Consider the following 25167-nt stretch of genomic DNA (forward strand, 5'->3'; position numbering starts at 1 on the left):
AATTTCAGCAGGTGTCATTTGTATGCATGCATTACCTGGTGAAATTCCCTCTTCCTCGCCAGTAAAACTTGCAGGAGCCCTACCTAGCATGACCAGATATAAAAGAAGGCAGGGCTCCTGCAGCTTTAACTGTTGTGAGGAAAAGGGAATTTCACAAGGTGCTGCATACATACAAATGACACCTGCTGAAATTCATTTTTTCAATACAACTGTTAAAGATACAGGAGCCCTGTCCTCCTTTTCATATGGTCACCCTAGTTAAGGGCCATCAAAAATGCCTTGCACTTTTGCCTGGACACGATGCCAGCCCTCTAGACAAAGGGTAGCAGAAGCTTGTTTCATGTTTCCCTTGACAGTCTTCCCCAACCTGATGCACTCCTGGTTGAAAGGTCAAGAATTCTGGGAGTTGTAATCCAAAATATCTGGAGTGCACCAGGTTAGGGAAGGCTGCCATAGGATAAATATAATTTTATTCCAAATATTTATTGTTCTGACCAGGGACCTATAATAGCTTCATCCACACATACAGTAAACACTCTTCATGGGGATTGGCATCTACTAGCCTAGGTAGATGTAATGATGACCCTGACATTCAACTCCATCCTAGAAGGGGAAAATCTAGCAGTTGCTCAGTAGGGATTTAATCCTTGACATTTTAAAACATACAAGAGAACACCACACATGTGCATATGCCAGGATGATTGTGTCAAATGGTGTTTTGTTTTTAAAGGTCTGGGTTGTGTGTGGCATACAGGGAGGTAACTCTGGTTGCCCCAAGATTACAGAGGCATTATTTCCTCTGATATTCTCCAGACCTTTCAGCTTGCAGTACCTTTTGAGACCAGGGTTACTTTTAATATATTCCAGTATGCTGACTTTTTTATTTATTTATTTAATGCCGTGTTCTTAATTCATTGGGTAGGCCTGCTGGAAGAGGCTAGTCTTTATAGCTGTCTTAAACTCAGAGAGAGAGTTAAATTGACAAATCACCTCCGGCAAGCTATTCCAGTCTGGGGGCGACAGAAGAAAAGGTCCTCTGGGTAACAGTTGTCAACCCAGTTTTGATGACTGAAGTAAGTTCTCCCCAGAGGACCTGAGTGTGCGGGGCGGATTGTACAGGAGAAGGCGATCCCACAGTTAATCTGGACCCAAACCATGTAAGGCTTTAAAGATAATGACTAACACTTTGTACTTTGGCCAGAAACTAATTGGCAGCCAGTGGAATGATTTTAATGTTGGGGTAATATGTGCACCCCTAGATGTATCTGTGACCAACCTGGCTGCCATATTTTGAACTAATTGAAGTTTATGAACTAGGTACAATGGTAGCACATCATGTAGCAAACCCCAACCAGCCCAATTGGAGGTTGAATATTCAAAAAGTTTGCAGAATGTGCCCAGCACACACCACAGCAAATCATGGGTGAATTACATACAAACAGCTCCATTCTAATACTTTTCTTGCTTAATTTCTTAATTTATTTAACTTCTTAATTACTGTGAACTGCCCAGAGAGCTTCGGCTATTGGACAGTAGAGAAATAAATAATATTTTTATGAAATACAGTAAACTGTACAATAATCTGCTTAAAATATTTTAAAGTGGGAATAGAAATATTTGAGCCATTATAAACTAGCCTTATAAGATATTAACAACCCAGTGTGAAAGCACTGCTCAATACGCTCAAGTAATAACAATTTCTCAGAGGAGAAGAAGGAAGGAGAATGCTATGCTGGAACAGAGCATACCTCTTAATTTTAATTAGAAAGCTAGAACAATGTCGAACCCACAGGAGCAAAACACAATATTAGTTCTCTATTTGTCTTTAGGTAAGCAAGGTATGTAGTATACACTAGACCAAACAACAAATAAAACAAAGGCATTTTACTGTGCTTGTTTGTTTTCAGAAAGAAAGAAAGAAATGCTTATCTAGTTTTTATACTGTTGTTTGTTTTATACTTTGAATAGTCTTCTTGGTTTTAATTTTTGTGAACCACCCAGAGAGCTTCGGCTATTAAGAGGTATAAAAATGCAATAAATAGAGTCAGGGGAAACTGCTTGACAAAGGCAAGTGTTATACACTGGAAATGGGGAGATAATACCTCCCTCACCCAAAACAGAAGATTTTGCTTGTTAAATACTTTCACAGCAGTTGATGCCGCAAAAATTATATATACAATAGCTGAAAAATTAAAACAGATAGTGATGAGAAGCCACTGCAGAGGCCACCAGTGAGGGAGGAAGCAGCAGCCAGGCACCTCTCCACCGTGCCTGGGTCCAGCTCCAGCTGAGAGCCCCCTCCCTCCTGCTACCAACTGTCACTGCAGAGGCCACCAGTGAGGGAGGAAGCAGCAGCCAGGCACCTCTCCACCGTGCCTGGGTCCAGCTCCAGCTCAGAGCCCCCTCCCTCCTGCTACCAACTGTCACTGCAGAGGCCACCAGTGAGGGAGGAAGCAGCAGCCAGGCACCTCTCCACCGTGCCTGGGTCCAGCTCCAGCTGAGAGCCCCCTCCCTCCTGCTACCAACTGTCACTGCAGAGGCCACCAGTGAGGGAGGAAGCAGCAGCCAGGCACCTCTCCACCGTGCCTGGGTCCAGCTCCAGCTCAGAGCCCCCTCCCTCCTGCTACCAACTGTCACTGCAGAGGCCACCAGTGAGGGAGGAAGCAGCAGCCAGGCACCTCTCCACCGTGCCTGGGTCCAGCTCCAGCTGAGAGCCCCCACCCTCCTTCTGTCAACTGTAACTGCTGAACTTAACAACTAAGATTGTAGTGCCTGAATTTGCTTTCCTTTTCCCCCTCCTCCTCCCTCCCAATCCCCTTTCCCTTTGTGTCATGTCTTTTAGATTGTAAGCCTGTGGGCAGGGACTGTCAAGAAATACTTTTGGTAAGCCGCCATGAAAGCCTTTTTTGGCTGAATGGCGGCATAAAAATCCTTAAATAAATAAAATAAATGTATAAAATGAATTGCTCTGTTTTTCATCTACACCAGGCTCTCCAAATATTTTGGCCTTCAACTCACATAAGAAATACCATGCTGGATCAGACCGTGGGTCCATCTAGCCCAGCACTCTGTTTGCACAGTGGCCAACCTACTATTGACCAGGGACCAACAAAGCAGGACATGGTGCAACAGCACCCTCCCACCCATGTTCCCCAGCAACTGGTGCACACAGACTTACTGCCTCAGACACTGGAGGTAGCACAGAACCATCAGGGTTAGTAGCCATTGATAGCGTTCTCCTCCAGGAATTTATCCAACCCCCTTTTAAAGCCATCCAAATTGGTGGCCATCACTACATCTTGTGAATTCCATAATTTAACTATAAAGGCACTATGATACTGGCAGTTTTATTCTCAATTCCTTTTCTTATAATGCCTAACATGGAGTTTGCCTTCTTTACAGCTGCTGCACACTGGGTTGACATTTTCATCAAGCTGTCCACCATGTTTTTAACAATGTATATTATGTTTTAATTCAGTTTTATGTATTTTATTGTTTATTGTTTATTTACCCACCTCTCAGAATGGAGAGGCGGGTAAGAAATAAATTTATTATTATTAACCCCAAGATCTCTTTCAGTCACCACCAGCTCAGATTCCATCGGGATATATTTGAAGTTGGTTTTTTTTTGCTCCAAAGTGCATTACACTTGCGTACATTGAACCGCTTCTTTCATTTGGATGCCCACTCACCCAGCTTGGAGAGATCCCTTTGGAGCTCTTCACAATCCTTTTTGTGTTTTAACCCATGATCCCTCACCATTGGCTATGCTGGCCATAACTGATCGGAAGTTGCCCACCCTTTATCTACACAATCTTTTGTAATGAAAACACTTTCAGAAGAACTCTTCTCACTGAAGGAAAAGATACATTTATGCTTGCGAGTTGTACCAGCTAACTGAAAATATATGGATTTCATGTTTGATAAGCTGCTACATCTTTCCCAAAGAAGGAAGAGTAGCCGTTTCTACCAATAGCTAACATACCAGCTACTAAAATGATCTATGCATTAAAAAACCCTATAATGGATTTGATCCAGTGTTCGTTCTCACATGTGGGAGAACTCTTCAAGTACAGCTTTGCTCAGTTAGAACAGCAGCTTAACGACAATTTCTGGCCAAATCGTGCACATTGTGATACAAGTGTGAAATCTGGTATGGTGGTATTTATGACCATGTAGATTAAAATGAGATATAGGGGCATCTTGGGAAATCATCATAATGGCCGCCATCTTGGAAAATGGCGACCAAAATCCAGTTTTCGTAAAATAACTCTATTATTTGTAATCTCACAGAAAAGATGTCTCAATACAAAATGAAGGAGCATAAAATTTGCTACAAAAAAGTCATTAACAACCCTTTCATAGGAGCAACCCTCGTCGAGATATAAAGGTTTTATTCCTACCCATTTGTCTGAGAAGTCAACGACATGCACTATCTCACCAATCTTGCACGTTGTGTTGCAAGCCTGAAACTTTCAGAGGTTACACTTTACACATTTTTCAACAAGAATACCTACTGAGGCATCAATTTGGGGCAGTTGGGAAGAGAGTTAATAGAAATAATGCCAAATTTCCATAGGAGGCTCATTTATTCTTTCTGGATCTGGGTTTCAGATAATTATAAAAATCTGTTAACTGAATAGCAAATGTATTAAATTAACTTGTAACACACATAAAAAATTACATTTAACCATTTTTTGTTTTTTAAAATTACAGAGCTTAAAACTTTTGGTTTTAGTGGGTTTTTTTTAGTCTCGACTACATTCTCCATCACACTGACACATCACAGTACAAGGTAGTCCAGCAGTACTGCATTTGCATCTGTTCTTAGTGTCACATTTTGTTTTACAGCCACAAGAAACCAACTCGAGGCAGGATTTTGAAGCAGGAGGCCAGATTCAGCGTCTTTCTCCCATCCCCAGTTGCTAGGATCAGGGTATGATGGTATTGGCTGTAAAGAGGTTCCCCCAACACATGACCTGCTTCAAAGATGGCACATTTTACATGCTCTAACAGAGCACTTGAAGTTGGTGGGATCCATTCCATGTGTCTTCCTTTTTTTGCAAATAGTTCTTTCCTGTTTACGTCTTCTTTGATGCTAGTACGATCATACATTACTATAACAAATTGTTCTATTGTTTTCAATTGCTGCTGAGTCACATCAGAGACTGGCATGCTGAATCAGAGTAGGGCTCCATCACACCAGTGATTTAATGCACTCTCGCCGTGCCTGGTGTGCAGTTTTGCAGCATGGTACTCACATGCCTCTTCCCCAGCCTTTTCTGTCTTTTCCTAGAATGGGGAAAGCGTGGATTATTTTCCCCAAGTGAATTTAATCCACCCTGAAGCCTCCGTGTAGTGCTGTCCTCTTGCTTTTTCCTTTGTTGGGGGCATGTGCTGTAAGGGAGAGCTTGCCGATGAAAGGGGAGGGTGGGGTGGTTCTCCTCCACGCCTTTCAAACCAAGGGGCGGTGCTGGTGAACATATGGTACTTTTGCTGCTCCAACCCTACCCCCTCCATGCCCACAGCTCCCTTATTTTTAAAGATAAACAGATGAAACTTGAGACCCTGAGAGCTTTTAAGTAGGGCTTTGAGTATGCCAAGCTTGAATCAGATTTCGCCAAGCAGCTCTGTAGGCAATGTCCATAACCCACGCTATGCGACAGCCAACATGCTAACCCATCATAGGTTAAATAACTCTTACTGAAGACTGTGGGTTCTCAGGGTGGCTTATTTAGGAGAACTAACCCACTGTTTCGGGGGGAACATCCCACAGACAACACGTTAACCTATCATGGATTGTTCTGGAAAATAAACCATCATGGGTTAGCAAGTTGTGTGAACCCAGTCTGGGTGTTCAACATCTTTGCCCATATAGGTAAAAACAGGTAAGATTTTGATTGGGCATCATTCTTGAAAACAGTAAACATTTATTTTAAACAGGAGTTGTAAAAGTAAAACTGTACAAAAATAAAAAAATACTTGTATACGTGAGGAAAAATAAGGAATGGGTTATGGACACTACTTCTTCCTCAGGTATTGCCTTCTGTCCTTTCCAATTCTAAGGTAGTAAGATTGGTTCTAAACAAGGGCCACAATCCAGAGAGCCTTGGTGACAGGTCTAAGGGCTTGCACTTACTCAGATAAATTCCTTTTTCCATTGAATAACAGTTCCCTTCTGGGCTCTGCTAGCTGGGGATGATGGGAATTTTATCGAACACATCGGGAACATATGACATTGAGGAGGGCTGTCATACAGTCCTCTAAAACATCAGTATACTATATTAGTTAAATCTATTAATCATCATCTTTGAGCTACAGACTTGATATCAATGTGAAGAATCCTCTATGACAATATCCTGACTGTTCACTGAAGAAGAATCCATCGCCTGGGAGTCCGTGGCGTCCAGAAGGACAGAGTTACCCATTTCAACATTAGGCTGCATCTCAGGTTCAAAGTCCTGGTCAATAGTTCCTTTGTCACTGGCTTCTCCATCAGACTCTTCAGCCAGTTTGTCCTGGGACTCACCTGTCTCCTCTTCTTTCTCATATAAAAAGTTGCAAATCATGTTTGGTCTGCTGTATGAGAAATCTTTGTCCTTAAGCTCTAGCCACTCTACACCACCACCTGTCAAAGAAAAACAGAGGGTGAGAGAGAGAAAATTCAGAATTTTAGAACTCATTTTTATTAAATATTCATATGCATCTCTTGCTACCTCTTGCTTTCCTTCTGTCCCCCCGCCTTTGATGGCTTCCCCAGTGTCAAAATTTAGATTGTGAATTCTTTGAGACACTTGTGTCCCACTTGTAACATAAGTGGAAATGCAGGATATAAATTTAATAAAACAAACAAATCACTATGTATATCAATGATACACCATAAATAATAATCAATAGCAAACTTCATGGGTTAACCACAAAGCAGTAGCAAAATAACAAATTGATAGACATTGAGCTAACACTGCATTAAAAGAAATGTGTACTTTATACCTGTAACACTGAGGGGTTATGACCAAAGATAGAGATCAACTCCACGGCCAAATTTGGGGAACTAAGTATCCATAAACTCAGCTATATTAATTCACCTCCTGATTATTTGGGGAGATGTGCCCACATGATTTCCATATGGAAATGATTTCTGTATGAAAAAATTCCAAATGGCAATTTTTGTTTCAGCCCAAAATATAAAGACAGACACCTCAAGTGATTGACATTTTTGCTCTTATCTCTGCTTATGGCACAACTGGCCTTGGTCGCCCTGATGACCTTCTTCAAGAGAGAGACAGGAGGAGTGCGACCCTGTTATTTCTTCTTGATCTCTCAGCGGCTTTTGATACCGTTGACCACGGTATTCTCCTGGACCGCCTTTGTGAGTTGGGAGTTGGAGGCACTGTTCTACAGTGGTTCGACTCCTACTTGCAGGGTCAGCTCCAGAGAATAGCATTGGGTGACTGTACTTCAGCTGCATGGCAGATGAACTGTGGTGTGCCACAGGGCACCATCCTGTCCCCAATGCTATTCAACATCTATATGAAGCCATTGGGAACAGTCATCATGAGATTTGGGGCAAAGTGTCACCAGTACGCTGATGACACCCAGCTCTATTTCTCAGTAACATCTGAATTGGGAGAGGCCGTGCACATTCTGAACTGGTGCCTGGATACAGTTATGTCTTGGATGAGGGCCAATAAACTGAGGCTGAATCCTGATAACACAGAGACCTTGTGGGTTGGTGGTTCCCAGGTCCAGGAATTGAGGTGTTTGCCTGTTCTGGATGGGGTTGCACTCCCTCTAAAGGAGCAGGTCCATAGTTTGGGGATGCTCCTGGATCCATCTTTGTCACTGGAGACCCAGGTGGCCTCGGTGGCCCAGAGCACCTATTATCAACTTCGGTTGGTACGCCAGCTACACCCATTCCTGGACAGGGATAGCCTAGCCACGGTCATTCATGCACTGGTAACCTCATGATTAGACTACTGTAATGTGCTCTATGTGGGGCTACCCATGTATGTGGTTCGGAAGCTGCAGCTTGTGCAGAACGCAGTAGCTAGGGTGCTCACCAGGACACCTAGCTCTGCCCACATAAAACCAGTGTTAAAAGAACTGCACTGGCTGCCTGTTAGCTACTGAGCCATGTACAAGGTCATGCTATTATCTTACAAAGCCCTAAACAACTTGGGACCAGGATACCTAGCAGACCGGCTTCCCTTATGCATGCCCAGATGACATTTATGATCATCAGAGGAGGTCCTGCTCATCATTCCAAGTCGAACAGAATGCTGTCACGAAGAACCTCAACGGTGGGCCTTCTCTGTAGCGGCACCCACCCTCTGGAAAACCCTCCCTTGTATGGTTCGGGAGGCTGAAAATGTATTAACTTTTAAATGCCTCCTAAAAACATATCTTTTAAAACAAGACTTCCCTGGACTGTAATATATTCTGGTTTTACGTGATTTTAAAGTTTTGATCTGGATTTTATGGTTTTAGTTGTAAACTGCCCAGAGAGCTTAGGCTGTGGGGTCCATGCGTGGTTTACTTTGTGAAACATCTTGCCTTGGGAACAGATGGTTGGGGTAGATGGCCCTGTTGTCCTCCCTTTCCAGCTCTATGATTTCATTCTTCTCTCTACATGCAAAAGAACACAGACTAATGCCACCGTTTCTCAAACGGGATATGGGGCGGTGGGAGCGTTCTGAAGACACCACTTGAGGGTAAGGATTTTGCACATCTTTTTGATAATAGGCCTATACATAACAGGCTGTTATGTCAGCTGCGCCCTTTTCTAGAGTTGGAAGACCAAAAGGCAGTAGTGCACGTGCTAGTAACCTTGAGGCTCAACTTCTGCAATGCATTGTACATGAAGCTACCATTGTACCTAGTTCAGAAACTTCAAATAGTTCAAAATATGGCAGCCAGATTGGTCACTGGTACATCTAGGGGTGACCATATTACACCAACTTAAAAATCACTCCACCGGCTGTGAATTAGTTTCTGGGTGAAGTACAAAGCGCTGGTTGTTACCTTTAAAGCCCTACATGGTTTGGGTCCAGGTTACCTGTGGGATTGACTTCTCCCGTACAATCCGCCCTGCACACTCAGGTCCTCTGGGGAGAACTTTCTTCAGTCAGCCAAAACTAGGCTGACAATTGTTACCCAGATGACTTTTTTTCCTGTCACTCCCAGACTGTGGAATGGCCTGCCAGAGGAGATTTGTCAACTTAACACTCTCTCCGAGTTTAAGACAGCCATAAAGACTACTCTCTTCCAGCAGGCCTACCCAGATGAATTTTAAACCTAATAATACTAAGATGTCCTGATTGTTATTTTAATATTGTGTTGATTTTATATGCTCTTTTAATTAATTTTATGTATTTGATTCATATTATAGTGTTGTACTAATGTTGTTCCCCGCCTTGGTCAAAAGGGAGAGGCAAATAAGAAATTATTAATTATTATTATTATTAAGCTCAGGACATTATGAAGTGTGGGTTAGGATCCCACTTGGATTGCTGAAAGACAGGAACAGAATCATAATGCCCTGTGGATTCATTTACGTCAAGCTGAGGAAGAAGCAATGCAAACAGAAGGTATGTTTATGAGCCAGGGAAGGCAAAGAAAAGTGGAGTGTTCTGTGAGCATAAGAGCTGGACTGGGGAGAGTGGGGACACAATATACAGCGTGTATGAATTTAGTAAGCAAACCCAATGGGATTTCTAGAATAGGGAAGTAGAGAAAACAAATTCAGGACAAGTCCTATGCATGTTTAGACAGGAAAAAATGTCCTACAACTCCCAGCAAGTCTCAGCCACGCATGCTGGGAGGTGTAGGACTTTTTTTTTTTGTCAAAACATGTACAGAGTTGAGCTAACAGAGGGTGATTTTCCAAGAATTTTAGAACCCACCTGTGTTCTCTTCTCCTTCTTTTTTCTCAGTCAGGAGAGTCCATGTCATGTTCAGCTTCTTCATAGTGTGGCATTTATATTTTAGCTGTAATTTTTGGTTGCCTTCCGCATCTACTACAAAGGGGAAGAAATAGGGATTGATCTTTAGTGGTAACTTCATAATGCTTTGTCTAACCTTCTTTGAGCTTCTGAAAAGCTAAGATATAAAATACCACCTACCATGATCTTTGTTTTCTTCAAACACAATGCAGGAACCAAGAGTATCTAGGGATAAAATGAACATTTTGCTAAGGAAAAATACAGACTTCTTTTTAGAAGAATACTCCAAAGAGCCACATCTACTGTATTAAATAAAAGGAGTAGGAGATCAGCATATCAGCATAGGCAGCTAATTCCAAAGAGTTGCTTACGGTCTCTAGCCTCATGAGACTGTTTCTTTTCCCCCTCTTTGATCAGTTGACACCAATGCCATATTACAAATAGCTTTTGAAACTCCCCTCAGTTTCAAAAGCAATTTGTAGTAAAGGCTAAAACATGGATTTCAGCATAGCTGCTGCTTGCTTTTCATTACTTTAATGTTTAGCTATATTTACAATTAGATGTTTCTATTGTGATGGGTTTGGGTTTTTTAGTTTGTAAGTCTATTTATCGATTTTGCTATTGCTTGAAGCTTACATGGAATTTTGGGTGCTTTTCTGTAGAAAGGCAGCTAAGAAATACTAATACTATTATTACTCTAGGGCTCCCAAAACTAGTTTCACGGTTCTTTAAATCTTGGCTTATTAAGTAGTATATCCACATATTTTCTTACCTTCATATTCCCCAGCAAAGACATATCTGTCTACTTGCAAAATGGGTCTCTCTGTGTCTATTCCCTAAAAAGAAGATGAAGAACACATTTACGAGAAAGATAGTTAAATGTGTTTTACTTCCAAGAAATTTTGATCCAGAGCACAGCCTAAGCCTATCGAAGTCTCTAAAGTTCAAGGACACTGCACACAACATATTTTCTGCATGGGTGTACACATACCACTGCCATTTGTGAAAAGCATGTCCATTTTGACAATGTGTATATACAGTGGGAATGCACAACTGACCACAACTTCCCACTATATGTATACATAGCAACACAGAAACACCAGTTTTGCACAATGATACACATTTTTCCTACAAACTTCAAGTAGCCCACAGTCAGCAAAAGCATTCTACTGATCTCTACAGTCTTTGAATACAGGAACATTGTTCTCTTAAAAAAAGAAAGAAAAAAGAAAAGATGTAAGCTTGTATTAATCACTCACCAAAATCTTGCATTTGTTCTCACATTTTTCCAGAAAGTCTGAATCAATTATTCCTGACAGTTCCACCATGACTAATTGTTCCTGGGGGGAAGTTTACAAAGCACATTTTAATTAATGTATTTAGAGGTCAGTCTCCCTTACTGCTCAGGAGATGGGACCCACCTGAAAATACTATTATTGTCACAACCACTTTGTTCCGGGATATATTCCCATGCACATGGACACATCCACCAGATTTCCACCTCTATATTGCAACTGCTTTAGATAAATCTTTTCAGCCATATTTGTGGCACTAGGCAAAGCAACTTTACTGCTGTGCTTTGACACTACCACTTTAGTGCAGAATTAACTAACTATTGCTTTCTGCTGTGTTCATAGGCTGAAACTAAAAATAGTAGCTACTCCATATTCTGCTCCACCAATGAATGGAGTATGGATAGAAAGCAAAGATAGGGGCTGTTCAGACAACTTGCTAAGCCATGGTTAGGCTGCTAACCCTTCTGCAGCAAATGGTTAATGAGCACATCTAAACCATGGTTAGGAAGGGTTCACAAGACACGCTAAGCCATGGTTCATATGACATGCTAAGTCCCTAACGTTTAGCTCAAATTGCTTAACCACCATGGCTTAGTGTGTCATCTGAACAGGGTTGTACTCTTTCCTTTGAGCTGAAGTTGAGGTGGATATCCACAACTCCTTAACCACCACCACACAGTTTCAAGCATCCTAGGGAAACAGCAGTAAAATCTAGTGCTGGAAGAAGTAGCAGTGGTTATCACACCATATCATTGCTGGCCCAATGTTGAATCTTACAGAATAGGGGCACATTTAACATTAGATCCTGCAGTAAAATGCCAGTGCAAGGGTTTTTTTTTTTCAAATGTCAATGGGAAACAGCTAGATCTCAGTGGTTAGAACACTAAAAGAAGATCCCAGAGGACATCATCAGTTGGGGTGGCCTTAGACAGAACAGTATAAGCTTTATGTGTTCAGTGTATCCTATGGAAAAAGTAGGGATTTAAATCGATTATATCGATCCTGAATATGAACCAGTGGGAGGAGATGAGCTCCTCCTAGTATATCTGCAATAAGAAGTAAAAGAGCGTGGCTATTTCATAACAGAAAGTCACCCTGCATGTGCTCAAGGGCACTCTCATTTTATTTCACAGGTTTGAGGGATGAGTTGTAGAAGTAAAAAGCGATGATGGAATTCAGCCTGATTAGGAAGTGAGACTCACTGAACGAAGTCCTACTTCCTTCCAAGTAAATATACACAGGATCGCGTCGGAGGATCGCAACCCGAAGCATTCTTCCCTAGGCGGAAGCTCAGAGCGCGGCTTCCATGTCTCAGCCCTCCAAAGTGGAGAAAACGAAACACCCGGGCTCGCCCATTCCAGAGTCTCCGGCAGACGCCTGCCTGCAGCCTGAGGCCGCTTCACAATTCAAGCTCCTTTGTAGGAGGATACAGGCAGCCTCGTCGCGAGGAAAACCCCGGGCGGAGGGCCCGTTTGTTGCACCCACCTCCACATCGAGCTCTCCCCCTTCGTCGGCTCTCTGCGCGGTCTCCATGCCAGCGGTGCCTCAGCGGGCGTCACGTGATTTCTTCGCCGCCGCCGCCGCCGCCATCTTACGCAGAGCTCTCGCCGTGGCAGCAGCGTTTTGAGCTGGAGGCGGGCGCGGGGGAGGGTGTACGTTCGCGCAGCGGCTTTGGTTCCCTAGCAGTCAAAGGAGAGGCATTCAGAGGCACCGCGGCGGAAGTAGTGCAGGAAACCTTAAACCGGCTGAAAACTGCGAGAACGTTTCAAGCCCCACGGGGAAGTGTCGCTGGAATTGTGGTTTTACCTGTTGACCTCCAGGAAACCGTGGCTCGGAGAAACGTAATTATTTATTTACAAGGGTAGCGCTCGCTGCCTCTTCATAACAGAAAATCATTCTGAGTGGTTTTCAGATCAAGTAGAGTTTTTTGGCATCTTCAATATCTAAATAAATTTGCTCGTCTTTAAGAAATCACGAGTCTTTATTATATTGATTTATATATACCGTCCTTCGTTAAAAATAAACAAAAACAGTGCGCTTTACAACACATTTTCTCGTTGCGTGCCTTCTCCAGGGATTGCCTCCCCCCCCCACACACACCTTTTATTTACTTAAACTACGATTCTAAGCTGTCCCGTGGATAAAGTACTCGTTTGCTATAACTGTTTTCGAGGGAACTCAACAGAGAGATCGCGTTGTTTACGCGGGGCTGTTGTTGGTTCTTTGGCGCGATTGATGTGGGCTGCATTACACGGGAGGAGGGATCGATGAAAGGGAAAGATCTTGCTGTTTCCCGGGGCTCGTTTAAACAACAGACATATTCGGAGGGAGTGCCTCCTTCCCTCCTTGGCATGTGTGCAAACGGTGGGTGGGGAGTAGTATGCTGTAAGTCTGCAACCCTCAGCACTCTTACTTGGTAGTACGCCCATTGAAAACAATGGGGTTTACTTTTGAGTAGACATATGAGAGCTACTAGCACAAACTGACAAAGAAGAAAAAAATTAAAATATCACAAGCAGAAAGAAGACAAAATTAAAAAGAATCACAAGCACAACTCTAATCTAGCACAATGAAGGGTCTCGCTTACTTGGAGTAAGCCAGATCTGCCTCCCTTTGTTGCAGGGAGGCATTTTACCCTCTTCCCTCTGGTAGCAGAGAAAGTCTTTCTTCAGCAAGTTTATAATGCAATGCAACACTGCCATTTTTGCACCATTAGAGGTTTATTCCATCTTATCTCTGATTTTTTTAAAAAAATGGAATGGGGAGAATCACAGACCTGTTTGTTTACAATGTCATGTAATCCACCCAGAAACTTCCATAAGTGGCCAGTCACGAGCATGCTATAAATAGTTCATTTAGAGAAGCCCTTAGTGGGGTGAATAGAGAAGGACGAAGAGGGAAAGTGTGCTCTGCAGATGTATGTGGATAGTAACCAGAGTTTAATTTGAGCCAGACATGATAAAGGGGAATGCGTTTATGCACACGCATATGGTGTAACTACAGACATAGGCTTTGTGGACGGCAGGTTTGTGTTCCAGCACCTGCTGTTTTAAAAATCAGCCAATTGACCTTAATATTGAGGATGGATTGAAGCAGAAAAGAAATCTGGGGACAATAAGGAGAGAGAAGACTACCCAGGTGACAGTCCTCCCATTTCATGTCTGAACTCTACAGGAAATGATCAGGTCTATCTCAATTAGAATCTAACATTAGAAAGAGCAGAAAATCAGGGCTGGCTCCAGTCAGACTGCTCTGTGGGGAGAAAGAAGTAGTGAGGGAGACAGAGTGGGCAAAGGGAACATCAGAGCCTGCTCTAATTGGGACTACTGCCTTACAGTGTCAATTGACATCAACTGCTTTGTGGGAAGGATCTTCAGATGCTGGCTCCTGCTCAAGTGAAGCTGGTTGTGTTATTCAGTTTTGTTTGTTGAGCATGTGGTTCTTGTTCTACCTGCTGTATATTTTACAAATATTGTAAGCCACTTTGAGGACTCAAGTTGAAAAGTGGAATATAAATCAAATAGATAAATAAATAACAGGATGAAGACCGATTTGAGCCATTTATTTCATATTCTGCCACTAGAAGGAGACAAATTAATAAAATTACAGCTTGATTTTAAAAAATACAAGTTCCTTAGCTAACATTTACTATATTAACTTGCCAAGTAGTTCCGTTTTGTTAATCTGCTATTTGTTACTGATCTTTCCTATATTTTATTCAAAAGAAGGGCTTTATGCAAAAGACATTTTAGTGCCACTAATTACTGAGTTATATTTCAACCTCATAATACTTTCAGGACCAAGTTCTAAGTTTCTTAGGGAGAGCTGAAAATTGTATTAAATGCATTTTGAGCTGAATAATATTGATATATCTCTTTCAAAAAGGATTAATCACAATTCACACTGACATTGAACTGCTTCTTTTCACAGTGAGCATAAGATTCCCAAGTCAGAACTTATCCTAGTTGTTATGGTCAGCTTATAGTTGTAGAGTGCTGAATGATAAGCTCTTCCTTTGATATTTTATATGTTTATTCACACATCTTTGTTCAATTGTGCATGATCTGGGGGAACTGTTGTCAAGAGAGCGGTTGTCTGATATGAAAGCACGCTACCCTGCAGTTTCAGAGAAACACTCGATGAACCATTATGCTGTTTGGCTGTATAATAGGTGCCCTGCCAAATCAGATCACTGCCTGTGATAAAAATATCTTTTTGCTGTGCAGAGTATATAGCTAGTACTTATCTTGGACTAACTGAAGTTTCCCTTCAACAGCTAAGAAGATGATGATGTTCCTTCTTTTTTAAATCAATTTTTATTGTGAATTTTTAACAAAATAAAAACCACAATAATAATAATGGACATATGCAACCACATACTTCAAAAGCCTCAGTTTCAAATATCACAACATTCTAAAAGAAAAAAGGGAAAGTAGCATCAATTACACATAAACGTCCATAAAAGCAGACAAAACGTCTGAGTCCATTCATAAATGGTGCCTGTATACCACTCTTTAAAATGTTGCTAATGCTGTCTTCAATGGTGATGTTTCTTCTTAAAATTGCCCAAATTTAAAATTGCCAAAATAGTAGTCACATTCCAAATTGTGCTGAAATTCCAACAGCTGCTATGTGTATGCTGCCATTGCCCTGCAAAAATCAGTTTCCTGAGAATCCCAGCTTCCACTGAAAAAGCAAGGTTTTGGTCTGTGGAATTCAAAGATATGCTTGAAAGTATGTGAGCAATGTGAAGTTTCAGAAACCAGAAGATGTTGAGAAAGATTTCTAGTGGCCCCAGGCTGGGCTTGGGTACTTTATATCATTCCTTACCCCATGACCAGCAGAAACTGAGTAAGTTATACAGTGTTTCATAGACTATAAACTCTTTAGCGCAGGAGCCAGTCAACCTCTTCTTATGTAAACTGCCCAGAGAGCTTCTGCTATGGGGTGGTATACAAATGTAAATTATTATTATTATTGTTGTTGTTGTTACCCACATCTCCCTCTGGATTGAGGTGGGGCACAACACAAATGCAAACACCATAAAAATATATAATTTATTAAAATATACAAAACTAATACATTATTAAAAGCAGCACATTATTAAAAGGCATCTTAAAATTCAACTGGGTAGGCCTGCTAGAAGAGACCAGTCTTTATGGCTTTCTTAAATTAATATAATAAACACTGGTGCTTAAAGTGTAAAACAAGTGAAACGATTCATACTGTTTTATTTTGTGCGATTTATACTTTTGCAGAATTAGCGTTACCTAAGTGTTCTGATGATGATGAAGATTCACGTCTGTGGGTACTGGGAAGTGGGTAAGGATCGACACTGGGATGAGATAGGCGGCGACAAGGCACAGACAGAAGAAGTTGGCCAATTGGAGAGAGGAGTGTGACATGGCTGCGGTGCTAGGGGCAGTGTATTCTTCTGTCTGCCTTGTCGCTGTTGATTCCACCCCTTCTCCCAGCAGTGTGGTCTACAAATTATGGGCCGGTAGCTAATATCCCCTTTCTGGGCAAGGTGCTTGAGCAGGTGGTTGCAGGACAACTCCAGGCACTCTTGAATGAAATGGATTATCCAGATCCATTTCAATTGGGCTTCAGGCCTGGCTTTGGAACAGAAACTGCCTTGGTCACCCTGTGGGATGACCTTTGCGGGGAGAGGGACGGGGACTGCGGCCCTGTTGAATCTCTTGGACCTCTCAATGGCTTTTGATACCATTGACCATGGTATCCTTCTGGATAGGTTGTCTGGGCTGAGAGTTGGAGGCACTGTGTTGCAGTGGTTCTACTCCTACTTGGATGGCCAATTCCAGTAGGTGGTGCTGGGGGATTATTACTCTGTGCCATGGCATTTAGGCCATGGGGTTCCACAGGGCTCTATTTTATCCCCTATGCTGTTCAACATCTACTTGAAACCGCTGGGAGAGGTTATCTGCAGATGTGGGCTGAGGTATCATCAATATGCAGATGAGACCTTGCTCTACCTTTCTTTTTCATCAAGCCCAGGTGAGGCAGTGGCTGTTCTGACTCAGTGCTTGAGCATAGTAATGGACGGAATGAGGACCAACAAACAGACTCAGTCCAGACAAGACAGAGGTACTGTTAGTGGGTGATGTTCACCCTGTTCTGGAGGGGCTTGCACTCCCCCTAAAGGATCGGGTTCATAGTTTGGGGGTGCTCTTGGATCCAGAACTCTCACTCGAGCCACAGGTGAACTCAGTGGCAAAGAGCACCTTTTATCAGCTTAGGCTGATATACCAACTGTGCCCTTTTCTGGACAGAGATAGCCTAGCTACAGTTATCCATGCTCTGATAACCTCTTGTCTGGATTACTGCAATGTGTTATACATCGGGTGGTCTTTGAAAATGATATGGAAACTTCAACTGGTACAAAACAGGGCATCAGATTTGCTAACAGGGACTGGCCAATGAGACCACATCACACCAGTCCTTTTCCAGCTTCACTGGCTTCCAGTCTAGGTCCGGGTCCAATTCAAAGTGCTGGTATTAACATTCAAACCCCTAAATGGCTATCTGAAGGAATGCCTCCTCTCATATGTACCTGCCTGGACCTTAAGATCATCCACAGGGGCCCTTCTCCGTGAGCCCTTGCCAAAAGAAGTGAGGCAGGTGGCTAGCAGGAGGATGACCTTCTCTGCTGTGGCACCCCGGATGCGAATGAGCTCCCTAGAGTTTTTTGCCTTGCACCTCTTTTAGGCACCTTTTTATTTTCTCAGTATTTCAACAGTTTATCAACTTAATTTTTAACTTTGCTGTTTTTAATCTGTATTTTAAATCTGTATTAATCTCTGCATTGCTGCTTAGTTTTATCCTGTTTGTGCTTTTATATTGTATTTTATACTGTGTTTTTATACTGTTGTTTGTTTTATATTTTGAATGGTTTTTATGGTTCTAATTTTTGTGAACTGACCAGAGAACTTCAGCTATTGGGCGGTATAGAAATGCAATAAATAAATAGAAATAAATCAATCAATAAAGTGTCAAACATCATTTGGAGTATGGGGCGGCAGCCATGCAGGGTGTTTGCCATGCATTGAGTGCATCCCCATAAGGAATTCCTGAGTGAGAGTTTTGGCTCCAGTCCTGTAAAGTTCTGCAGAGTTACAGCCTGCACCTCCTTATTTTATTTTCTGATAGCTTTTATGTGAAAAAGGAAAGTCAAGCAGTTAACCAGTACAGCATTTGGATGCTGCTCATTAAGAGACCCCGTGAATAACATTTCACCCCATTTCAGCAAACTCGGAAGGAGTTACAGCTCCTCCCCCCTTTTGGTGCATGTGGGAACAACTTTGGGAACTGGTTGGGAAGTGGGTAGCGGCAGTGGGAGGAGTGGGTGGGAGTGGGAAGCAATGCCTTGAGAGTCGGGGAACTGCTGGTTGGGGGGGCGCGGAGGAAAAGTGGCTAACAATTGGCAACATGCCAAGAATGGCAGGGCTCCAGCAGAGTCAGGAGATGTAAGAATACACTCTGAGCGCAAGGCAGGCCAACCAGATACTTAAATACTTAAAAGGTTGTCACACAGAGGAGGGCCAGGATCTCTTCTCGATCAACCCAGAGTGCAGGACACGGAATAACAGGCTCAAGTTACAGGAAGCCAGATTCCGGCTGGACATCAGGAAAAACTTCCTGACTGTTAGAGCAATACAGCAATGGAACCAGTTACCTAGGGAGGTTGTGGGCAAACCCACATTAGAGGCATTCAAGAGGTAGCTGGACAATCATCTGTCAGGGATGCTTTAGGGTGGATTCCTGCATTGAGCAGGGGGTGGACTCAATGGCCTTATAAGCCCCTTCCAACTCTACTATTCTATGATTCTACAGGATTAATCTTTTTTATTGTTTCCAAACACCAATAAATAAAAAACACTACAGCACAAAATATAATACATATAAGCACACACACACACAAATCCAACAAAGCAAAAACAAACAAACAAAAGACACAAAATAATTATGAGAGAAGCAGGTAACATAGTGGTGCGTAAGATGCCTGGATTTGCTTTGCAACGTAAAGGAAGCTGGGATATCATCCCAGCCGAAAGGGAGGACTGTAGAGGGCAGAGGGGCGAGGAAAGGGAAAACAATCTCTAGTAGAATATTTGTCTGATCATATGTGGGATAACAGTAGCTTATTTTCAAAATGAGAGTCAGTGTGGTTTAGCAGCTTTGAGTGTTGGGCTGGGATTTGGGAGATCTAGGTTGTAGTCCCTATTTAGCCATGAAGCTCACTGGGTTACTTTGGGCCAATCACAGATTCTCAGCCGTTGTTGTGAGGATGAAATGGAGAGGAAGAGGATTATATAAGCTGCCTTGGGTTCCTTAAGGAGGGGGAAAGGTGAGGTATAAATGTAATAATAAAAATAAATTTTAAAATGGAGTAAGGTGTGGGGGGAAATAAAGCAAAGGGTCTCTTTTCAAGGGGAGCAGAGAAAGCACTTTACACTCCTGAGACAAGCTCTGAAAAGTGCGGCAGCTGGCCTACATGCACAGCTTCCAATGTAGGACTGCATGGAGAGCACAAACAATCCAAACCCAAACATATTTTATTGTGCCTATCCGCCGGGGCTTCCTGCTGAGAAAATTTGTGTGTCCCAGCTTGCTATTTGAAAACTAACCTAACCAGAGTGAAGGGAAAGAACTTGAGTCATCCTACAGCAGTTCTTATTTTCAATTTAGAATTAATAAATTATAAAACTAATTATTCAGGGCTGGCAAGATCAACATTAGAAAGACTAATTCTTTCCTTGATGACTTATTTATGGTCATGTGGACAAACCTGCCACGTTCTCCATAGATGCTTCCATCACATATTGACTTTTCTTGTTATTGAATTTCCAATTGGAGACCATAGCTGTCAGTGAGAGAAATATTTGCCTCCAATAAGCTTATCATGTGACTGAGGCATGCTCATAGCGTATAGCCTCAGATGTTAATGTCACGCTTGATCAAATTAGGTAAATTCACTCTGTTTGGATATTAAGATGAATAGGATGTGTGCTCATATACGTACTTACATTTTAGAACAGTTTACTCAGTTTAGCTTTTCTCCTCTCTCATATCCTATTATCATGGATCTCAGATCAATCATCAGTTCTCTCAATCCAATTCTTTGCAGAAAAGCAATTTGGTCGTCTGAGACTCATGCTGATCGGATCCAGTTTTGTTTTGTTATGATAACATCATGTTGGGCCTGCTTAACCACATATTGTTGTACTGACTACTGTCTCCAACATTCTGGTTTCTGCACATGCTTGTCCAATAGACAGATATTAATGAAGTATCTTTAGGTGCAACAATAAAAACACCCATACTGCTGCAGCCACAGCAGTATTCTAAGACATGTCAGGCAGTTATACAGCACTGAACACTCCGTGCTCTTACATTCCCTTAATTTTCTGGCAATACAAAACTCCAGGAGTGAAACAGTACATTGAGCAAGCAAGTCCACTTATATGGTTTCCTCGTACCTTCTGAAGATTGTGAGAGGAAGCAGCAGGGAAGAGTCCCCCTCCCTGTGCTATGATGGAAGCAGTTCCATCAACAGGATAATTTAATTGGATGTCACCCTAGGTGTATAGTTACACTGGTTCTTCATACCTGAGGTCCTTCTGTTGCTCTCACCAGAAATAGATCTCAATTACGAGATGTCAGCGATCAGATGACCAAGGCTACATGCTTGCCTAGTATGATGTGTATATTACCTATCTTGTCAAGACTCGTTTTGAATTTTACCTCAAACTTCACCTAGAAATTGTGATTTGCTAGTTAATATTTAATGAAAAGGAAAATAATATAATGCATTATTACTACTACTGTTCACTAAAACAATAAGTAATTAGCCCTGGATATTCCAAAATTAGCTAAATGTGGGTAGAATGTGGATAGGGAGACATTTTTCTCTCTCTCTGAAAATACTAGAACCCAATGGGGTCATCCCATGAAGCCGATTTGTGGGAGATCCAGGACAAATAAAAGGAAGTATTTCTACACACAGCGCATAGTTAAATAATGTAAGTCACTACCACAAGATACCACAAGACCACCAATTTGGATGGCTTTAAAAGGGGGTTGGATAAATTCCTGGAGGCGAAGGCTATCAACGGCTACTAGCCCTGATGTTTGTGTGCTATCTCCAGTATTCAAGGCAATAAGACTGTGCACACCAGTTGCTGGGGAACATGGGTGGGAGGGTGCTGTTGCACCATGTCCTGCGTTGTTGGTCCCTGGCCAATGATTGGTTGGCTACTGTGTGAACAGAGTGCTGGACTAGATGGACCCTTGGTCTGATCCAACATGACACTTATGTTCTTAAACTTAATTGCAAAATCATAACTGATCCAACATGAAACTTCTTATGTTCTTAAACTTAATTGCAAAATCATAACTGAGGAAGTATGAAAGTTACAGTAGCGAGAACCAATCACACTGTTCCATGAATTTTGCTAAATCTATAAAAGTTTAGTATGCTATATGTTATCTGCATAGCGGGGTTAAGATTATTTGCATCTTCAAAGAACATATGGGGCTGTCACAGGCTAGTCCTAACATTACTGTGACCAGTAGCATGATCTGCCACCGGCACATGTGACAATGGGCTGTGTATGTGTTGGGGGGCTTTTTGATCCCTTACGTAGACTTCCTTCACATGGCCCAGACACCCCTATTATCATAGATCCCGACAAAAGAATATTGAGTTTGCAATGGGCCAGAAATAACTACACAAGAACTCCTCTGATCAAGTGTTAATAGTGAACAAATGACTCAGGATATCAAGATATTGGTCTGTGTGTTCCATATCAAGTTGTAAAAAGTTCTGAAGTAACTACTTACTGTCTACTCAAGTCATTTCAGAATGCAGTTTTCCTGGTGCCAACAGTAATTTAATGTTAATAAAACAAGTCTGGAGTTATGTTTAACCACGTATTAATAAAAAGCCCTGCAATCCCTTACCATTTCAGGTTGAGGCTGCAAGTGAAGACTCTAAAAAATGTGTAGCCACAAATTTATAGGTCCAGTATAAATATGCAGGTTGCTTACCTGTAACCGTAGTTCTTCTAGTGGTCATCTGTGCATTCACACACTATGGGCTTCTGCGCCTGCGCAGGACCAGTATCGGGAACTTCAATAGCTGAGTATAACTTTTGGCGGGATCCCCACCCACCATCCTACTGCGCATGTCCAGGGGGTCCCGCCATGCTCCTCAGTTCCTTGAGACCGCGGTCAATAGAACCAAGGATAGCTACATATATATATGCATATATATATATATATATATACACACACTAAACGCTATATATATATGTGTGTATACAGTAATATACAGAGAGACAGACATGCATGTCTATACATGTGCTCAAGAATGAAGCAAATGTCTACATGTGCGACAAGTTGTCACGTTGTAAGTGCAGTCTACCTCAAGCCTCAACGAGACAAGAGGGGATGGTGGGTGGGTTGTGTGAATGCACAGATGACCACTAGAACTACGGTTACAGGTAAGCAACCTGCATTTCTTCTTCGTGGTCTCTGTGCATCACACACTATGGGCGAATAGCAAGCTGACTTACCGGAGAAGGGTAGTCTCATTGTCACTTTGATGTTACAGGAGTGAGGATAAGACAGCTCTACCTAAACTGGAATCAGCTCTGGCTCTGACATCTAGTCGGTAGTGTCTGATGAAAGTAGAGGGCCTGGACCAGGTGGCTGCTCTACAAAGTTCTTGAATCGGGATTCCTCTGGAAAAGGCCACCAAGGTGGCAATGCCTCTGGTAGAATGTGCTGTCAGAGGATTAGGTATAGGTAGGTTTTGCAGTTGATAGGCAAGACGGATTGTCTGGGTAATCCATACTGCAAGCCTTTACGATGATACAGGTGAGCCTTGGTTTGGCTTACCATATGCAACAAATAGGCGCGGAGTAGTTCTGAACGACTCGGTTCGAGCTTTGTAGAACACTAGGGCTCGGCGAACATCGAGACAATGTAAAGTTGTTTCCAATGGAGAAGAGGGCTGTTTAAAGAAAGTAGGAAGAATAATGTCCTGGTTGAGGTGGAAAGATGTTACGACTTTAGGAAGAAATTGTAGATCTGGTCGAAGCGTGACTTTGTCGGGGTGAAAAGACAGATATGGTGGGTCGACACGAAGGGCTGTGAGTTCAGAAGCCCACCGGGCAGATGTAAGAGCCACGAGGAAGGCTACTTTCATTGAGAGGAGACGCATACTGATTGATGCTAAGGGTTTGAAAGGTTTTGCCGTTAAAGCTTTTAGGACGACTGACAGGCTCCATTGAGGAGTGATGTGTCTTGTCGGAGGAAATAGATTTTTAGCACCTTTCAGGAATTGTTTGATGAGAGGGTGAGTGAAGATAGAATGCCCTTGGATTGGAGGGTGAACAGCGGATAGGGCTGCTAAGTGCATCCGGAGCGAAGAGTTCTTAAGACCAGAGTCCACAAGATGTTTGAGGAAAAGGAGGACATCTTTGATGGAGCAGTTTTGAGGGTCGAATTGGTGTTGTCTTGCAAAGGACCTGAATCTGCGGCGTTTGGCTCGATAGGATTTCCGCGTCGATGGTTTTCTTGCTGAACGTAATATGTGTTGTATTTGAGGGGGGATGCCTAGTGATGATTGTTGATCTGCCATGCAGTCAACCAAAGCGTTTGGAGATCTGGGTGGTGAATGTGCCCGTTGTCCATTGTGATGAGGTTCGGTATCGTGGGTAGGCGACATGGAGAGAAGGGGAGCGAACCAGGACTGGCGAGGCCACCAGGGGGCTATGAGAATTGTAGTCATTGGTTCCGTTCGTAGCCTGGCAATGACTGTGTTGAAAAGTGGAAAGGGGGGGAATATGTAAGCAAAGGTGTGTGCCCACTGAATCTGAAAGGCATCTCCGAGAGAGGACTTTCCGTGCCCAGCTCTGGAGCAGAAGAGTCGGCAAGCAGTGTTGGTCTGGGAGGCAAAGAGTTCTATGGATGGAGTTCCCCATCGAAGAAAAAGTTTGAGGAGGATGGTCCGGGAGAGTTCCCACTCGTGGGTCAGGCAGAAGGTGCGACTGAGGGTGTCTGCAACTTGATTGGACTTCCCCGCGATGTGGATGGCAGTTATAGAAATGTTCCTGGGAATTGCCCAATTTAAGATGTTGAGAGTTATGTCGAAGAGTGTACGGGAGCGTGTTCCTCCTTGTTTGTTGAGGTACCACACGACTGAGGTGTTGTCGGATAGAATTAGAACATGTTTGTGTTGGATGTTCGGCTCGAAAGCGATGATCGCTTTGTATACCGCTAGGAGTTCAAGGGCATTGATGTGTAGGGTGGACCATCGACCTTGGGTGTTGAAATGATCGGTGTGGGTGCCCCAACCTAGGTTGGACGCATCGGTCGTAATTGTGATGGTTGGCTGAGGTTGCCGAAAGGGCATGCCTTGACAAAGGTTGTGTGTTTGAGTCCACCACAGCAGAGAGGAATGAACCTCTGGTGGGATGATGAGGTGAGTTCGGCGTGGATCGGTTGTGCCGTTGTAAGAGCGTATGAGATACGCTTGAAGAGGGCGCATTCGCAGGCGTGCGACATACATGGTGGATGCCATGAGGCCGAGTAGGCGTTGGACGGCCCAGACCGTCGGAGAGGGTCGACGGCGGATTGCATGTGTTTGAGCGATGAGGGTGAGTAGCCGCTTCTGAGGTAGATATGCTGTGGAGGTTCTTGAGTCTATGTCGACTCCGATGAATGAGATGCGTTGCGATGGAAGAAGGTTTGACTTTTCGTTGTTGACACAGAGACCTAGAGAGGCAAGAAGGTCGAGAGTGTATGTGGTGTCTCGGAGGACTGTTGAGGAGGATGGAGCCGTCAACAGCCAGTCGTCGAGATAAGGAAAGATTGTGACCCCTTGGGTGCGAAGATGTGCACACACT

At 42.9% G+C, this 25167-nt stretch overlaps 1 protein-coding gene across 3 annotated transcripts; it reads right to left on the bottom strand.

Annotated features, from left to right (window-relative positions):
* Nucleotides 1–4538: 4538 nt before the first annotated feature.
* GTF3C6 (general transcription factor IIIC subunit 6) lies at nt 4539–12843 on the bottom strand. 3 transcript variants are annotated; one of them, XM_063125747.1, is made up of 6 exons: nt 12722–12843; nt 11201–11281; nt 10714–10777; nt 10122–10166; nt 9903–10013; nt 4539–6628 (listed from the first exon to the last, which is right to left on the bottom strand). In XM_063125747.1, exons 1-6 carry the CDS (start codon nt 12767–12769, stop codon nt 6330–6332), a joined length of 648 nt encoding a protein of 215 aa, XP_062981817.1. In that variant the 5' UTR covers nt 12770–12843; the 3' UTR covers nt 4539–6329. The 3 variants fall into 3 exon arrangements, with proteins under 3 accessions (XP_062981817.1, XP_062981816.1, XP_062981818.1); XM_063125746.1 differs by having other exon boundaries at nt 9903–10016; XM_063125748.1 differs by lacking the exon at nt 9903–10013.
* Nucleotides 12844–25167: the final 12324 nt, after the last annotated feature.

This window comes from Elgaria multicarinata, chromosome 4, assembly GCF_023053635.1.
Source record: "Elgaria multicarinata webbii isolate HBS135686 ecotype San Diego chromosome 4, rElgMul1.1.pri, whole genome shotgun sequence".
Taxonomy (NCBI): Eukaryota; Metazoa; Chordata; class Lepidosauria; order Squamata; family Anguidae; genus Elgaria; species Elgaria multicarinata.